General features: G+C 36.7%; 1 protein-coding gene across 1 annotated transcript in view; it reads right to left on the bottom strand.

Annotated features, from left to right (window-relative positions):
- The window catches only part of thsd7aa (thrombospondin, type I, domain containing 7Aa), a 138,885-nt gene that overhangs the window by 81,227 nt on the left and 39,599 nt on the right, over positions 1-18,059 (bottom strand). The window contains 1 exon segment of the mRNA XM_048201520.1: positions 2,507-3,452. Coding sequence (XP_048057477.1) covers positions 2,507-3,452 — 946 coding nt within the window.

The following is an 18,059-nucleotide window of genomic DNA, read 5'->3' as shown; positions in this document are numbered from 1 at the left end:
ACCTTGCCATTCCATACATTTGATCCGAGGCAGGACGCTGCATTAATGCGGTCATCAGAATCAGCTAAGCCTCTTTGGGGATTTCAGCCATCTGTGAAGTCAATGAGTAGCTCTAATGTACTGATCCGCCCGGGACAGTGCGCATCTCTCTCCCATCTTCCTGCGCTAATCCCATATACCAACAAATACAGGCAGATATGACACGTCCCCATTCTGACTCTAGCAGGGGAACCTAACACAAGCATGACAGAGAATTTTTTTGCCTCTAAAAGCCTGTTCACAAAACACAATCAAAGAGGGTGTTGACGGACATGTTGCTTTGCTGAATCCGCTCTGAAAGTCTAAAGTTGCTTGTAGTGATATCACTTGACGATACCTCTTCAACTAAAGCAGATTAAAAGTTCACCATGTGAGACAGAATGAGGACATACATTGGAGATATGTGAGCTTTCGGAATCAAATGAAACTTCAATAAAACATTCTCAACGACAGGCTGAGAAAAACGTAATGGAAACCACTTGCCGCAAAAAGGCCATATAATAGGTTGCATAAACCACTTACTTGTATTGCTTAAAATTGATAGGAAAATGATGAGGGACATTTCTGAAGGAAAATGACCATTAAATCTTTGGTTTAGAATGATGCAATTACATTCCGGGCAGGCTGTTAGTACTAGGGTGATGGAATGATGGGAAGGCAATGGGCTTGGATCATCATACTGACATGACAGGGATGCTCCATAAATGAGAGATTTCTCTCTCTAGTTAGTCTATTACTGACAGACTCTCTGAAACTTCCTCGAGGGAAACTTCATTGCAAGAACCGTTTAAAATTCCAGCTATCATACTCCACAAAACCCAACAGAGAGGGAATAATAACATAAGGGCCAGATTAAATAAGCATTACAGTTCAGATTGTTGGCATGCAGTGCATTGGGTGTAACATACATAAATAGATAAAAGCAAGGAATACATTTAGAAACATGTCACAAGTAAGTTAATATTAATAGCCCTCAGGATCTATAAGTTGCTACTTGTCTTTCTGTGAAGCATCTTGTTAACTAGCTAAAGCTGGAATGCGGAGATTCCAACAAACAACTTGAGTGCATGTGTTAAAAATTAAGTATACATGTGCTGTGGTGTCTTGCACTTTGAATGAAGTCTGTTTGTACTTTTGCCTTGTGTGTATCTGTGTAAAAGAGCAAAGTATGCGTTGGTGAATGCGGGCTTGCACAGGGACAGAAGACTGACCAGCTTTCACACGATGAGGAGAGAAGAGAAGAAAACACTGGAGATGGGAAAGAGGCAGTGATGACATATCACCAATTTGATAAGGTCAATGAGTCTGTACTTATGTTCTCCCTTAAAAAAACAAACAAACATTAAAATGGAAAAAAAAAAAATGTCTTGATTGCATGTTCTCTTCCTTGTGTTAATATATTTCTGTTATAGCTAGGTAAAAATATTGATTTTCTTATTAATCATGAACTTAATTTAAAGGATGCACTTCATTTAATAACAGATCTATTTTTTAAACACTAACATTCAAAAGTTTGGGGTCATTAAGATTTTTTTTTACTTTTTCTTTTGAAAGCTTGTTTCCACCACTATATTAAAAAACAAAAAAGGTAATTGTGTCTTTTTATCTCACAATTCTGACTTTTTTCTGAGAATTGCGAGATTTATACTCGCAACTGCAAGTTACAAAGTCAGAATTGTGAGTTATAAAGTCAGAATTGCGTGATATAAAGTTATGACTTTTACTCGCAATTGCGAGTTTTTAATCACACAATTTTGGCATTAGAATTGCGATATATAAACAATTCTGAGTTATAAAGTCAAAATGGCATGATATAAACTCGCAATTGCATCTTATAAACTCAATATTACGAGATATAAAGTCGCAATTCTGACTTTTTTTTCTTGCAGTTCTGACTTTATAACATGTAATAATAATAAAACTATTACTTGAGCACCAAATCAGCATATTAGAATGATTTCTGAAGAATCATGTGACACTGAAGACTGGAGTAATGATGCTGAAAATTCAGTTGTCATTACAGGAATAAACAGTAGTGTATATATTTTTCTAAATAAAAAAAGATAATTTTATTATCCATATTTCGATTAAGATTTTCGCAGTGTATCAAATAAAAAAGTTTCTTGTGCATCTTAAAGCATTAGCTGAGAGAATTTCTTTTACACATAAGCAAAATTGACACTGTAGCTAAAATATACCCAAATGAATTGGAAGTAAATAAATTCAAAATGCAATCGTAATTGAACTGAAAAAGCTGTATTGTTACCCATTGTTACTTAGATCTTGTTAATACCTAAATGTCATTTTAAAAACAATTGAAAAAAAAAAATGTTGATTGCAATAGCTTCTACTACACTGCAAATTAGCAAACCTAAACGAATTCCCTGCACAGAATGAAGCCTCTAAAAGAATAACAATTTCATAACCAAACTGCATGAAGACAAGAGGTGGAGAAGAAGAGGCTGACCTGAGCTCGGCTGTGCTTCCGCTTCGGTGCACACACGTCACCTCCCGGGTCTGATATCCCACCTGCAGGTCCCAGAACTTCAACCCCTGGCGGTTCTGACGATTCCTCGTCCTCTTCTTTTTGATGAGCTCTCGGGTCTCAGGGTCCCTCATCTTCCCCTTCTCCCTCACCCTGTCCCTCACACGTTCTCCTTTGTTTTCCTTTAACTCCTTTTTCTCTTTGTTCTTGCGTCGCTTGCCCTGGCGCTCCTGCCTGGCTTGCCGGTCCCGTTTTGCTTTCCGTTCTCGTTTCGGCTCTCGGGCTTCTTTGGTTTCCCGTGACTGTCGTATAGGTGTGATAGTACAAGGGCCCCAAGGTCCCACCCTCAGGCTGTGCAGGCTTTCCTCGCCCTCACATTGGCCTGGCTGGCATGTGCGGAACTCCGTGAGGTTGGGGCAAGCCGAACCGCCAAAAAGCGGTGGGGCTAGAACCAAGCGCAAGCGATTCTGCAAGCCCATCCCACAACTCTTGGAGCAGGACGTCCATGGGGAGAACTCGGATACCACACAGTCGCGTGGGCACGGGATAAGGCAGGCCTGCTCTAACCGTGGCTTGGGCTCAAAGTACTCGCAGATGGCATCTTCCGCAGGCACGCCATCCGATTTGTGCACGCAGCCCACTTCCCGCGTCTGGATGCCCTCTTCGCCCCGAGTGCATACCGCTGGCCTTGGCACGCCCGCACTGCGCATAGACACCGGCACACATTGGTTCCAGGCCCCTAGCTGCCAGTCGTACAGCTCTTTGTGCCAATCACACACCCGGAAGCAGCTCTGTTGGTTGCTGGGCCGCTCTGACTGCTGGCAGTTGGTGTGTAACGTGGTCCAGCCCTCAGAGTGGGCACACCACACTGCTCTGCTTTGACTTCCTCCCGGACCACACTCGCTGCCCATGCACCTACCCCACGGTCCTAAAAGAGAGATGAACACAAAGGAGACAACTTTATAATTTAGACAGTAGTCTTGAACAGATGTAAGTTTTGATTTGCACTCATGTTCGATATCCTGATAGCATCCTCTTACACTTCCTTTGCAGGTCATAATTAATGTCTGCAGCCTACATGCACTTAAGACATTAAATAGAGCTAAAACAGGACATGCGTGGGATGAGTCAAACGCCCATTTCCTGAATCAATATTCTGTATTCCCAGGGAATATAATTCAAAACACTCTAGGGAGGTGCAGTAGTGAAGACAAGCTGATTTTACTGATGGATTTCACAGCGTGCCAGAGACATCTTTGTGGAGAAGGTCACAGGAAGAAGAAAGAAACAGGTCGTTTAAAAAAGTGGTGCTTCACAGTCATGTTGGTTTTGCTCATGAATTTTAATTAGGTTATGTGCAAATTATATATTATGATGTTTATTTTTTCATGAAATATTAAAATGTGGATAAGAATACTTATAAATTAAAAAATAAATTAATAAAAATAATATGTGCAAAACTTTTTATCTTTAGAAGTACTTTAGCTTAAAGGCACAACTTTGTGCTTTATCTACCCATAAATGGTGCATATTAGTACTTTAGAGTATAGTACGAAAAGTATAATTTTTGCTATTTTTTTCTGTCCAAAAATAACTGAACTTATATAACTAACTTATATTTTCAACACATTGCTACAGTGACCTGTGAGAGTAATCTTTTTTCCTCACCCATTCAAATGAAATTGTTACAAATTTAATTAAAAACATATTCTACATCTGACAACTTCAAACATGTACCACTGTTGGTCCTTGTATTTTGTTGAACAGTGGATAGATGCATAGAATAGCAACTGAATATTTAAAGGACAGTTTAACCAAAAATTACAATTGATCTTTGTTATTTTCATCATTTACTCACTTGTATGACTTTCTTCTGCTTCAAACATTTTTGTGCATATGATGAAAGTCAATGGGGTCCAAAACAACATGGATGTAATAAATAAATAAATGCTGACATTTTTTTTTTTTTTTTTTTCTTTTTTGCTCCACTGAAGAAAGAAAGTCATGACGGTGAGTAAATAATGACAGAATTTTCATTTTTGGGTGAACTATGAATCAATGGTTCAGTAGTGATATTTTTTTTTAAAGTAACAGCCTTAAACCCCTCATCTCCTCTACATCTTCCAGATTTTCAGTCTCTACAGAGCAACAGAAACACAAGTACACAGTCTGAAACTGTAAACCAATGTGACAAATGAACTGAAATTCAGTTTGACAATTGCTGAGGTCACGGATATGAAGGAAAAAAGATATATATACAAAACGATGAAGTGCTATATTGCATCTCTGTTTTCATATTTTTAATTTCCATGATCTTCTGTAACCATCCCCCGAGGTCATTTAATTTGACTGCAAAACTAATATCTTCTCACAAAGAATCTTTAAAAAAAAAAAAAAAAAAAAAAAAAAAAAAAAAAAAAAAAAACACTCTCTCTCTGTTTCTCTCTGACTACAGTGTTTCAAAGTATATATGTTCTGGTACCCATCTTATATGATTTATTTCAGGGAAATGAAAGCCATTTGAAGCCCTGCATTATGACTCCACTTGATAAAGATGAGACAGGGCGATATAAATGTCAACGGAAGAAACAGCGGGCTGAATTAGCCTACAGCTGCAACCGCAATGACCAGGTCAATACAGATCAATACAGACCACAAGAAACTGCTTCGGATTCAACAGATGAAGCCACCACAAACTGCATGACCTCAAACACCAGAAAAAGATATTCATATGCTGCATGCACTCACATGTGGTCTTTTTCCCACCAGCCTTTCCAAATACAAGCTTCTGATTTAATAGAATACTATAGCAGTAAGTAATTTCAGACTTATTCCACATGCAGTTTGTCACATGGTTAGCCACTGTAAACTCCAATTTTCTGGGGAAATCAAGAGCAATTTGATTTTGAAAGCAAGAAGGAATATTAAAATTCCAAACAAGTGAACACATCTGTATTTAACAGTAAAATTACAATCGTAAAGAAAATTCTGGGTTAAGTACAAGTTAAACTCGATCGACAGCATTTGAATCATAATGTGGATTATTAATAAAAATAGTTTTGGTTTGAAAGTCTCCTGCAATAGGTTTACATGCATCCAAGGTAAAAAAAAAAAGGATATTATATATATATATATATATATATATATATATATATATATATATATATATATATATATATATATATATATATATATATATATATATATATATATATATATATATATATATATATCCTGTTTTTTTTTTTTGTTGTTATTATCTATACAGCTCAAATAATGTTTAATATAACTTATAACTTAACTTATATAAATTTCTTGTTTTAAATCATCCATAAATTGTCCCCCTTCACTTCCATTTTAAGTACCTAAGTTACCCCTTTTCCACCAACAAGCTTCTGGTGTGGGTTCTCGGCCTGTGTCCGTTCTCACATTTCCACTGCAGAAAAAGGGGTTCCGGGCAGGAAAGATTGGTTCAACTCCAGCCCTAAAAACTTTAACAGGGGGCAAAGAAATGCTGTTGCTGTCTATAACAGTTTTGTTGAGCAATGTAATAACATTGCACTACGTTGCTCTTTGCATCTAACTATATAAACCTGTAAATCCCAGCGTGTGAGAGGGCGAGTGAATCAGCAGTTTCAGTTTCCAAAAAGGGCAGATGAGTGTAACGGGAGTTTATGCGAGCTGCCGGTTCGCTAGAATCACTCCTGGTACTGTGAACAGAAAAACAGCACAAGCACTGAGACACACATGCTTTGATTTTAGACTGGTTATAGTAAGGTAAACAACACGTAGCAGCATTACGTCACTGTTCATTCCTGAAGTCTGTGGAAAAGCACAGCCGGTTCACAGTTTGCCTGGCCGAGAACAGGCAAGTTTGAGAAAATGAGGGAGGAGTTCAAATAATTTTTTGTAGTAATTAGGGGTGTGCGATATAACGATTTTTGATCGTGGACGATTAAAATGTCTCCACGACCTGCTTATGAAGAAATATCATAGTATCGTGCTACGGTGCTTTCTATCAGTTGCAGTTCCAGCGCCTCCGTCTCAGCATACTGTTCACTGTGACGTACATTCACATCACATTTTAACGCAGCGGTAGAGTAATATTCGCAGGACATTTCAATCCACAAAAGTTCATTAATTCATGTGCCTTGCCGGTTAAATTTTTCTTTCGCGTGCTGATGCGTTGTTCTGACATGCGTTTTTCAGAACGCATACACCCGAAGCGTGCAGGCACTAAAAGCCTGTCAAACAGCGCCTGATTACTTAGTTATCTTTAGAGTACATTTGCTCTAATACTGTCAAATACACACAAAGTTTACATAAACATAGTTGGTTATGTCTAAAGTGAAAGTAAACATTGAGAAAATTGGATACGTGGCTGTATATTAGATATACGTGCAGGTCTTTAAAGTGACAGAGCAGCCTAATATTAACCATGCTGCCGCTTGTCCTTAAAGGGTTAGTTCACCCAAAAATGAAAATTGTGTCATTAATGACTCACCCTCATGTCGTTCCAAACCCATAAGACCTCCGTTCATCTTCGGAACAGAGTTTAAGATATTTTAGATTTAGTCCAAGAGCTTTCTGTCCCTCCATTGAAAATGTATGTACGGTATACTGTCCATGTCCAGAAAGGTAATAAAAACATCATCATAGTAGTCCATGTGACATCAGAGGGTCAGTTAGAATTTGTTGAAGCATCGAAAATACATTTTGGTCCAAAAATAACAAAAACTACGACTTTATTCAGCATTGTATTCTCTTCCGTAATCCTTTCCATTGAATTGATTCCATTGAATTGATTCCATTGAATCCTTTCATCTATCGGCGTTGGTAATGCACTTTTACGTCGCCGTGGTTGTTTTTGGCAATTAGTACATCCGCGACATGCACACTTACGCACCATTTTAAAAAATATAGCAATACCAAAATACAAACAATGTAGAATAGCTTGAATACAGCGTGCGTCTCCCTCAGACTGTAAACGAAGCTCGGGCGCACCAGATAACACGTCAGCAGCGTCTTACGTCAGCAGTGTCACTGCAGAGTCGTGAACCACACTCCGGAGCAGAAGGGGGCGGTAATGCACCAATAAGCTGGATGCCAACCGCCGTAAAACAGGAAAGAAGAAGAAGAAGAAGCGGAGTTGTGAACGTGGATTGACAACAGACCCGGAAGAGAATACAATGCTGAATAAAGTCGTAGTTTTTGTTCTTTTTGGACCAAAATGTATTTTCAATGCTTCAAAATGTTGCGGATGTCCTAATCGCCAAAAACAACCAAGGCGACGTAAAAGTGCATTACCAACGCCGACAGATGAAAGGATTCAATCGAATCAATTTCAATGGAATCAATTCAATGGAAAGGATTCCGGAAGTGAAGACAATGCTGAATAAAGTCGTCGTTTTTGTTATTTTTGGACCAAAATGTATTTTCGATGCTTCAACAAATTCTAACTAACCCACTGATGTCACATGGACTACTTTGATGATGTTTTTATTACCTTTCTGGACATGGACAGTCTACCGTACATACATTTTCAATGGAGGGACAGAAAGCTCTCGGACTAAATCTAAAATATCTTAAACTGTGTTCCGAAGATGAACGGAGGTCTTACGGGTTTGGAACGACATGAGGGTGAGTCATTAATGACATAATTTTCATTTTTGGGTGAACTAAGCCTTTAAAGGGATAGTTCACCCAAAAATGAAAATTCTGTCATTATTTACTCACAGTAATGTTGTTTCAAAACTGTATTAATTTCTTTCTTGTGCAGAACACAAAATAAAATATGTTGGAGAATGTGGGTTAACCAAACAGTTGCTGGTCTCTATTGACTTCCATGGTAGGAAAAACAGTTACTGTGGACCACCAACTGTCTGGTTACATTCTTCAAAATAACTTTTATTTTCAACAGAAGCAAGAAACTCATTAGGGTTTAAAACAACTTGACAGAGTAAATTATGGCAGATTTTTTTTTTAGGGGGGTAACTATCCCTAAAGAGAAAATCATCCACTGCTCTTGACTGAGAACTTTAATACATTAGCTTTATTAAGAATCAATGTATAATTTATACAGTGAAGTCTAATGTTATATTTAATGACAAAGATTTTTATCTTCGCCACTTTGGCCTAAATGTCATTTTTTATTTTATTTTATATTTTATTATTTTGTAAGGCTTTGTTTTTAAAACGGGGAAACTAGTTTGGCTGTAATTCTCAGTCACTTGCAAAATAGTAAAAACAACATGAAGAATCGTGATAAAATCGTGAATCGTGATTTTCCTGAAAAAAAATCGTGATATGATATTTTTGCCATATAGCCCACCCCTAGTAGTAATTAACATCATGACACAAATGCTGTAGATTGAGAATCTACTGTTGTATTGAACCAGAGGTATTCCTTTAACCAGAGCTTCTATCCCACAAACTACTGCAAGTGTTTGTAGAGGAGGCATAATGGACCTCCCCAGAGAGAGCAGGCAAGAGCTTCTTCATTCACAACGCCTGCAGCTGCAGGTGTTCAGAATAATTTATGAGCATGTCACAGGGTGATGTGGTCATCTACAGGCCAGGGGACACCAGGGGAAAGCACAGCAAAACACCATGCAGGACTGGGCGGCACATCACAGAAGCATGATAGAGTCCAGCCCGCAAATTTTAGAAATGACAGAAATTCAACGAGATGGCAAATTCATTTCCATCCGTAAAGGTTACAGTGGATGTGATATATTTAATGAAAAGAGAGGGTAAAGGCAGGGATGTGGGAATGAGAAAAGGAAAAGTAGATGGGCAAAAAGCTGAACAGATAAAAGAGGGAGTGGGAAAGAGGTTTATGGTAGATAAGACTCCTTTGTTTGTAGGCCACAGCTCCAGCTGTTAGATTTACAGCCGCAGGGCATCAGTAAAAGAGCTCATCAATTTCCCTGTCCGTTCATACACCTGCCACTCACCGATGTTTATTATCTGCTATCACACAAACATGGTCCACATTTACACACATGTACTCAAATATGGAACTGGTGTTAACAGATGTGTTTTAGTTAAATGCAACTACATTTCTGAAAATTCATAAAGCGAATGAATTAAACAATATCATATGAGCAAGAGAGTTGACGTTCCGAATATCGGCTGCCGCAGATAATTAAAGCCATTTTAATTATAGCCATGCTGATATCCAGACAAACGAGTGTGATATTGCTTTTTCACAAAATTCGTCAGTGAATCAGTGTTGGATGAACTAAATGAGTCAGTTTCATGAATGATGCAATGAATCATTCATAAAGAAATGTTTCGTTCCTGAATTAATTGTATTTTTGACTGAATCAGTAGAGTGAATGATTCAGTAATTCAGTCATAAAGACATGTTTCATTCTTAAATGAATCTGTGTGTTTGACTGAATCGATTGAGTGAATGATTTAGCTATTGACTCATATAATAAATCAAAGGAAGCTTTTTCAAAGCAATTACATTTACCACAAACATTCTCCCATGTGAGCAAGAAATCCATTATACAATTAATTTATGTTTTCATTTTTAATCAAACACAGATTCTCAAAGGCCTTCATTAGTCCAATGGAAGGTTAAGAGATGTGTTTTTCACAGATATGATTATGTACACTAGTTAACTGTCTGAGGAGAAGTTGGAGGAGAATACAAGAAAGAGGAAGGGCAACTGCTTGCATGTAAAATAATTTCTCCTTTGCATCCTCTCCCCATTCCCAATTTGGTACTTCCTGTGGTGCCAGGTGCGCCAGATAAAGCTGGCATTTACCAGGGAAATGTAAAACAGCATGAAACGTTGCTCCATACCAGCCTGGCTGGATACAGAGGCTTTGGAAAATGGGAGCTTGCTGGGCAGATGCTTGGCATTCATACGCTCCAGACACCCACATGATTAAGAACCAGGAAAAGCCTGGGAAAAGGTCACACGTTTCAACCGCTGACTATTGTTTAGATCTGCAAGATTACAAAGCCATAATGTTATTTCATTAAATTGCATTATATTTGCTGTCAGAGGGAAAAAAAAGACATAATTCTCTGCAGTCTTTTATCAGACTCAGTCTTAGTCAGCGGTGAGAATCACTGTCGAATGAGGACAGGCGGTTTTATCTACAACCCACAGAGAAATATTGAAGTTGTGCTGATAACTAATAATATCACGAACAGCTCACACACTCACCTACACATTCAATATCAAGACATCTGCTAAACCCGAGACAACCATAGGAGTCATATAATCTTTTATCCCTTTTTCTTATTCATATTGAATCTCTTTTTTGATCATAGTAGACACACTAATGCTTTTCCAGAGCTTGCTGCAGCTTCTATTGGCCACAAATCCCTTTACACAGTCTTCTGGATTTGCCTGTTTTCCTTTTCCTGCTTGATTGATAGTTGGTTATAGAGCATTTTTATGGTTGTAGAGTGATACAATGTCAGTCACAGGGATGTCACTGATTTTACAATGTTGCTAACAGACACATGCTAATGTGATGCTAAATTAAGGAGCGAAGACATTAGAAAGGCAATAATTACAAACTCATATTCTTCCTTCAAGGATTTATTGTGTGTCACAAAGTGACCCAGAGGAACATTTTTATTGCTCAGAGGTTGCTCTTTTATTTCTCAGGAGACATAATGGAATTCTCATTGTTTTTTCTTGTAGGTATCAATTTTGTCCCGGATGTTTCATATAAAATTCCTTATGATTCCTTACATACATTAAGATTATGTAAAAAATGTGCACCATGTGGTAAACTAACCATTCAAGAAAATAATAATAATAATAATAATAATAATAATAATTAATTTAAATTATATACTTAAATATATACTATATTATAAAATATTTTATAAATATAATTATTTTATAGCACCTGACTACATTAAGATGTACCTTAAAAAAAAAAAAAAAAAAAAAAAAAAATCATTAATCATTAATGCTCAGATCATGCAGATAAGAAAGCTTTTTGATTTTAGATAAGAAAGCTTTTTTTGATTTTTTGATTTCATTGTCCTCTTGACAAATCTCAGTACATAGTGACACTTAAGAATCAGGTGACTCAAGCAGAAATCTCAATCATTACAGTATTAGGTATTTAAGAGATCTCATCTTTGATTTTTATTTCCTACAGAAAGATTTGTGTCTTTCGCAACAATGTCATTCATAGACACTTCCTTCCTCAGCTGTAGGAATCCAAAAACCTCAGGGTTTGATTAATCATGCAATGCCAAGTAGAGGTCAACCACTGAAGCCTTGCTGTTATATCTATCTGCTTTTATCTATTCACCAATTGTGAAACAAAATGTTCTACACCAAAAAGCTCAAACATGAGAACTTAAAATGAAAAGGAATATGCATTCAGTAAGTGTTTGTGTATCTGTATTTGTCTTGTTAAAGGAAGTCCCTGTCAAAATAAGTAAATTGTTCTCAGTCCAGACTGCACGGAGCTTGGTAAAAAGCTGAACAAGTGGATAAATATCCATATTTATAACTTTATGAACTGTAATCACTGGCTTCCGGTAACGGCTGTATGCGAGTCGAGTTCCGGCGAAAGAGTGAACTCTGACGTATTGACAAACGTGGAAGCTCAGAGGATAGAGCAAAACAAAAAACAGGTCACAAATTAGAAGTCTAAAACGAGAATTTTCAAAGAGAAATGTCAAAGGAGCTTGAGTTTGTTGCCCAGCCCTTATTTGTTTGAACCACTAGAGGCATCTACTCTTACCTAAGTTTATGCTACTCCTACATCCTACGTCATACGCCGAGTCAGAGTTCACTCTTCAGCCAGAACTCGACTCATGTACAGCCGCTTTCGGAAGCCAGTGATTATAGTTTATAAAGTTATAAATATGGATATTTTTCTTACACAGATGCATCACTTCACTTTAGAATACCTTTATTATTAACACCCTGGAGACGTGTGGATTCATTTTATGATGGATGGATGGACTTTTTTGGGCTTCAAAATCTCGAGCCCCATTCACTCCCAGCTTGGAAGAGGGAGGATATTTCCCAGTAAAATTTACGGTAAAAAACCGGCAGCTGTGGTTGCCAGAACTTTACCGTAAAAAATACAGTAGCAACATTAAAAAAAATCTGTTAAATTTACGGTAAAATAACGTATTTCATTAACTGATATAATGTTAATTTACCAACCTAATGAAGTACTAATATCTGTTTTGTAACTTTATAATACACTGACAGTCACCAAACACAGTGGTGATAAGAGTCACATGATGAATCAAAGTTCATCACAAGCAGATTTTCCACAAGCTGAGGAGGACAACACTAACATATAGAAGGTGCACACAGTGTCATTCACACACACATTAAACACCATCATGGTAACATGCATGAAATTTTAAAAATGCAATAAACATTAATTTAACAACATTAGATGTAACATAAAACCCTAATGTACATAACTGATGAGAAAAAAAATGAGAAAAACTAAGAAGAAACAGAGTTATTTCAACGAAAATATATCAAATGTGAAGTGTCACGCAGGGAATTGTGGGAATGTCAATTTACAGTTTTTCACTGTAAATTTTACGATGAATTGTTATTTTTCACTTCCAAAAACTGTGAATTTAACGGTATTTTACCGTAAAATTACATTAAATGTATCGTTAGATCTATTACAGTTTTTCACCGTATATAGTACGGAAACTTTCTGTAAACCAATTGACAGTTTTTCACCGCAGCATTTTTACAGTCTTTTACTGTTAAAATCACGGTCATTTTGGGATAAGTTTCATTCTTAGGTGAACTATCCCTTTAAGCTAGTTTCCTCCATTGAAAATGAGTGAGAAAAGACAACACAGTGCAAAACTTATTCTGAGGCTCTTTGTTTAGAGTAAGAGAAGCGATATTGGTAATATAAAATGACTTATGTTTCATTCATAAAAGCTCACTGATCATTAGTATGAAATATGACATGCTTCATTTAGGATGCCAGGCAACACTGTATAGAGCCTGTGAAAGCTTATGCATTCATGCAGCACTAGTGTGAATATGGTCATTTTAAACATATCAACTGCACTCATTTTTGAATGATCTATTCCTTTCAACCAGACTTGAGTTGTTCTGTTGTTTCTTTATACCCCCAGTGAACTACATCCACATGTACACACACTTACACTCATCAAAAACAACTTTTCACTCTATTCTAAGAGTCAGAAATAACGGTTCAGCTTGAAAAAGCTGAATCATCACTAGAAAATGGCTATGAGCTTCACACATACTCTCATAAATCATTGTAAGGAGGTAGAAAAAAAATACAGTAGCTGAATTTCGAAGGGTTGCATGAGTGAATGTGAGCAGTGTATTCAGTCTCTGGAAAATATGGCCACTTCACTCCGAGATGGGATTCCTACCCCCTGCTGAATGCCATCTAACACACAGACCTCCACACATTTTCATTCACCACTGAGCATGTGTGTGTATGCAAGTGTATGTATGTGACAAGGAAGGATTGGGTCCATATAACCTCACACCGAGAGGTGGTATGACCACCTGCTTGAGCTGTCAGTGAATGGCTACCTTTCAAAAATGAAGAATACATGAAGAATAGAGGTGCGTAAAATAGTTCTGTAGGCTTTTGTCAATCAAAAATCCAGGGATAATTCATCCAAATGTTCTGTCATGTCTTTCCAAACACAAAAGAGGATATTTTAAAGAATATTGCTAACCAAATGGTTTTAGTGACTATTGAAAAAAAAAACAGGGAGACATTTCTCAAAATATCTTCTATGTTCCATATTTTTCATTTTTGGCTGAACTATCCATTTAAGAAATCTAAGATACATATGGAAAGGGAAGGAAGTACTGCTGAGTATGAAATACTATCAACATACTATAGAACAGTGGTCTCAAACTGCCGGCCCGCGGGCCATTTACGGCCCGCCCTCCCCCTCTACCCGGCCCGCAACTGATCTCAAAAATAAAACAATCCGGCCCGCTAAACTATTATTATTATTATTATTATTATTATTCTCTAGTTGCTACCTGTCTGATATGCAAAGAAAAAGTCGCCGTTCTATGGGGGCATTCACATATTGCGTCACATAAGCGTCCGCGCCGCATTCTCCTTCTTTCCAATGCGCTTTTGCTCCAGTGGCGTCTGTCCTTGCGATGCAACCATGAGCCGCACTCTCAACCGCGTCGCATCCATTATGAGCGTGCGCTTGCCTAAATTACAGTAAAAACACTCGACTTTAAGTCACAAGTGTCGATTTAAACCACCGAAACACGTCCGAGGCAACCATTAAACGTTACCGATGCTCAAACGGCATCTTGGACAAATGTGTCTCAGCTGTGTGAGCACAAGCGCTGCCAGGTGTCTCTCAAGAAACAGAAGAGTGTACAAATGTATTCAGGGATTGTATTTGTTCAGTACAGTGTTGTTCAGTGCAAGATTTTAATGTTATTTAAGCTAACATAAAGTAAGGGAAAATACTTTCACTAAATGTTAAAAACTAATAATGTATGTAACAATGAGAGATTTTTATTTTTTGACAAATAAAGTTGATATATAAAGCTCCAGTTTTGTGTTTATTTCTGACCCCTCCACGCCGCAAGTGTTGCTGGTTTTGTTCCTAAATTACTAATTTTTTTATTCCATGCACCTTGTTGGATGTGAGAAGTTGCGCCAGACTATTGCAAGTATTATATTAGTAGTATTATATTAGTAATAGTATTATATAATTATATTACACCCTGTAACAATGAGAGAGACACTGCTGTTTACATTTAGTATGGTAAATAAAATATTTATAGTATAGGTATAAAAATATTTTAGTAGGCCTAATGAAATTTGAAGTAAATGAGAAATAATGCAAAGGAAAGTAAATTTTCTGAAATGTTGCGCTTTCTTGCGCTTGAATGTTAATATGGCCCTTCTATGAGGTGTCAATCACAGAAACGGCCCCCCGCCAATTTGAGTTTGAGACCCCTGCTATAGAAGCTTGTTTCAACCACAGAATAATAATTGAAAAAAAGTAATTGCGACTTTTCTCGCAATTGCAAGTTTCTGGCAATTCAGACTTTTTTTCAGAATTTTCAGTTTATATCTCACAATTTGTACTTTATAACTTACAACTGCAAGTTTATATCTCACAATTCTGAGAAAAAAGGTCTCGCATTCTGACTTTTCCCCCCACAGTTGCGATTTTATAACTCACAATTCTGACTTTTTTTCTCAGAATTCTGAGATATAAAGTCTGAACTGTGACAAACACAAATAAATTCACAATTGTGGGTAAAAGTCAGAATTGTAAGATAAAAAGTTACCTATTTTTTATTTCATGGCAGAAACAAGCTTGCATAACATACAGTATAAAGTTAGGTACACAGTATATGTGACATTCTCCATTATTTTAGGTTTAAAATACATTTTCTGTTTTAAACATTGAATGAAAAAGCAAAGTAATGAAACAATAACTAATGAGCTGCTTTATTGATGTCTTTCCGCAGTTAAAAACTTGGGCATTCACATGAGAGATGATACATTTCAGCTGTACTATATCTTTCAACATACCCTCTGATGTTCATTCATGTTGTTTTCATGCTATAATTACTCATAAAAAGTAGTTCTTATGAACACTGTTACTGACTATCGTCATTTTTGCTGATTGAGATTCTCCTGCTTTGTTGTTGTTGAGCAACCGAAGCATGAGCTGTTAAAGCTCCGCCCTCTTCTGGAAAGTGGGCCGGGAGCAGCAGCTCATTTGCATTTAAAGGGACACACAAAAACGCTGTGTTTTTGCTCACACCCAAATGGGGCAAATTTGACAAGCTATAATAAATGATCTGTGGGGTATTTTGAGCTGAAACTTCACAGACACTTTCTGGTGTCACCAGAGACTTAAATTACATCTTGTGAAAAGGGGCATATTATGTCCCCTTTAATGCTATTTATCCATTTTAAAGTGTGGCTGAACTGTCTAAATATTTTGTGAAGCCACTTTGAATTGAATGCAAATTACTCCACCAAACACAGGGAGACAAACAAACCTCTCAAACAAACCATCTCAGAGCTTTCTATACAAATCCCCTGCCATATCAATGAGCTACACATTGTCACTCTGCAATAACACACACCCTCCGTTTGCTCTCCAGCCATGACATGAGTCAGCCAGAGAGGCCAATGAGACACACAACTGACACCAGATCAGTCCGGCTCGGGTGGAGGTCTGTGCCCGACAGCTGTAGGGAACTGGCCACATCCTCCCTTTGTTCCTGAAAGAAAAGTGGCATTCTGTACTGTGAACTCACAATAGAGAAGCACCTAAATCTGGACGGGTGTGACGGCGTGCCTGGTCAGAGCTTGAGCTGCCCACACACAAAAATAATGCATGGCACAAAGGATCCTTTTTAGGTTTTCTATCCAAACACACCCACAGACAAACGCTGCAAAATATTTTATTCATCAGTATGTTTTTCTAAATAGTCCTACATCAAAATACATTAAGTTCATTTTCTCATTTAAATGATTTGCCCAAAAGAATGGATATATATTAACAATTCATAACAATGATAAACTTTCACATAATAATTACTGAGTCTCATAAAAACCTTCAGATAACAACTTAACATTTTATAATAAAGAGAAACTTCTAATATTAACTTAATATCTCATAATTAACTTTCATGTAATAACTTAATTTCTTATAATAATGAGCAACGTAGATGTAATAATGAAAAATGAGAATCTCCCACAAAAAAATGAGGAATTTTCATAATAATGATAAACTTAGTCATTACGAGAAAGTTTATCATTAAGAGATACAAAGCTAGAATGTTTCCCCACATAATTATGAGAGGCTATGACATTATTATGGGAAATTCTTTCAGTATAATGAGATGCTAAGTCATAATTTTTTGAAAGTTTTATGAATTATTATCATTATTATGAATTACAGAATCATATATATATATATATATATATATATATATATATATATATATATATATGATATATATACATATAACTAAAATTTGCATAATTATTGTAATATTATATATATATTTTTTTTATTATTTCATATACATATCACGTCAGTGTATCTTGTTAATAAATATTTTTACAAGACAAAAATACAGATTAAGACTTTTTTTTTTTTTTTTTGCAGCGAAGACATTCTTCTTTGTTCTTTATGTGCTCTTTATTTAAAAAGAAGTCCCAAGCTACACAGTTTTCATTATAAACAGCTGCTGTTATCTAATTCTAACAGAAGAATAATCAAATCTTGAAAGGGTAATTAAGAAGAGGCTTGCAGCAAGATGATCGAGAAGCAGTTGGGCTCTGGAGGAGACAACACTTTAGCTGCTTTATTCAAAAGTACATTCAAAATGTTCTGAGATGACCTTGTATGTATAACAACACCTGTGTAGACTGAACCTGTGGCAGCAAACGTCTGCAACTACATGTAAGGTTCATGTGAGGCTTTGGATAGAATTTGAAAATCAAATGAAGCTTTGTCAAAAAAAGCTTCAAAATGTTTGATCTTAAGACCTCATAGCAA

The sequence above is a fragment of the Megalobrama amblycephala genome, linkage group LG9, assembly GCF_018812025.1.
Source record: "Megalobrama amblycephala isolate DHTTF-2021 linkage group LG9, ASM1881202v1, whole genome shotgun sequence".
Lineage (NCBI taxonomy): Eukaryota > Metazoa > Chordata > Actinopteri > Cypriniformes > Xenocyprididae > Megalobrama > Megalobrama amblycephala.
Note: the sequence above shows the minus strand (reverse complement) of the source record. Positions and strands in the feature narration are given on the sequence as shown.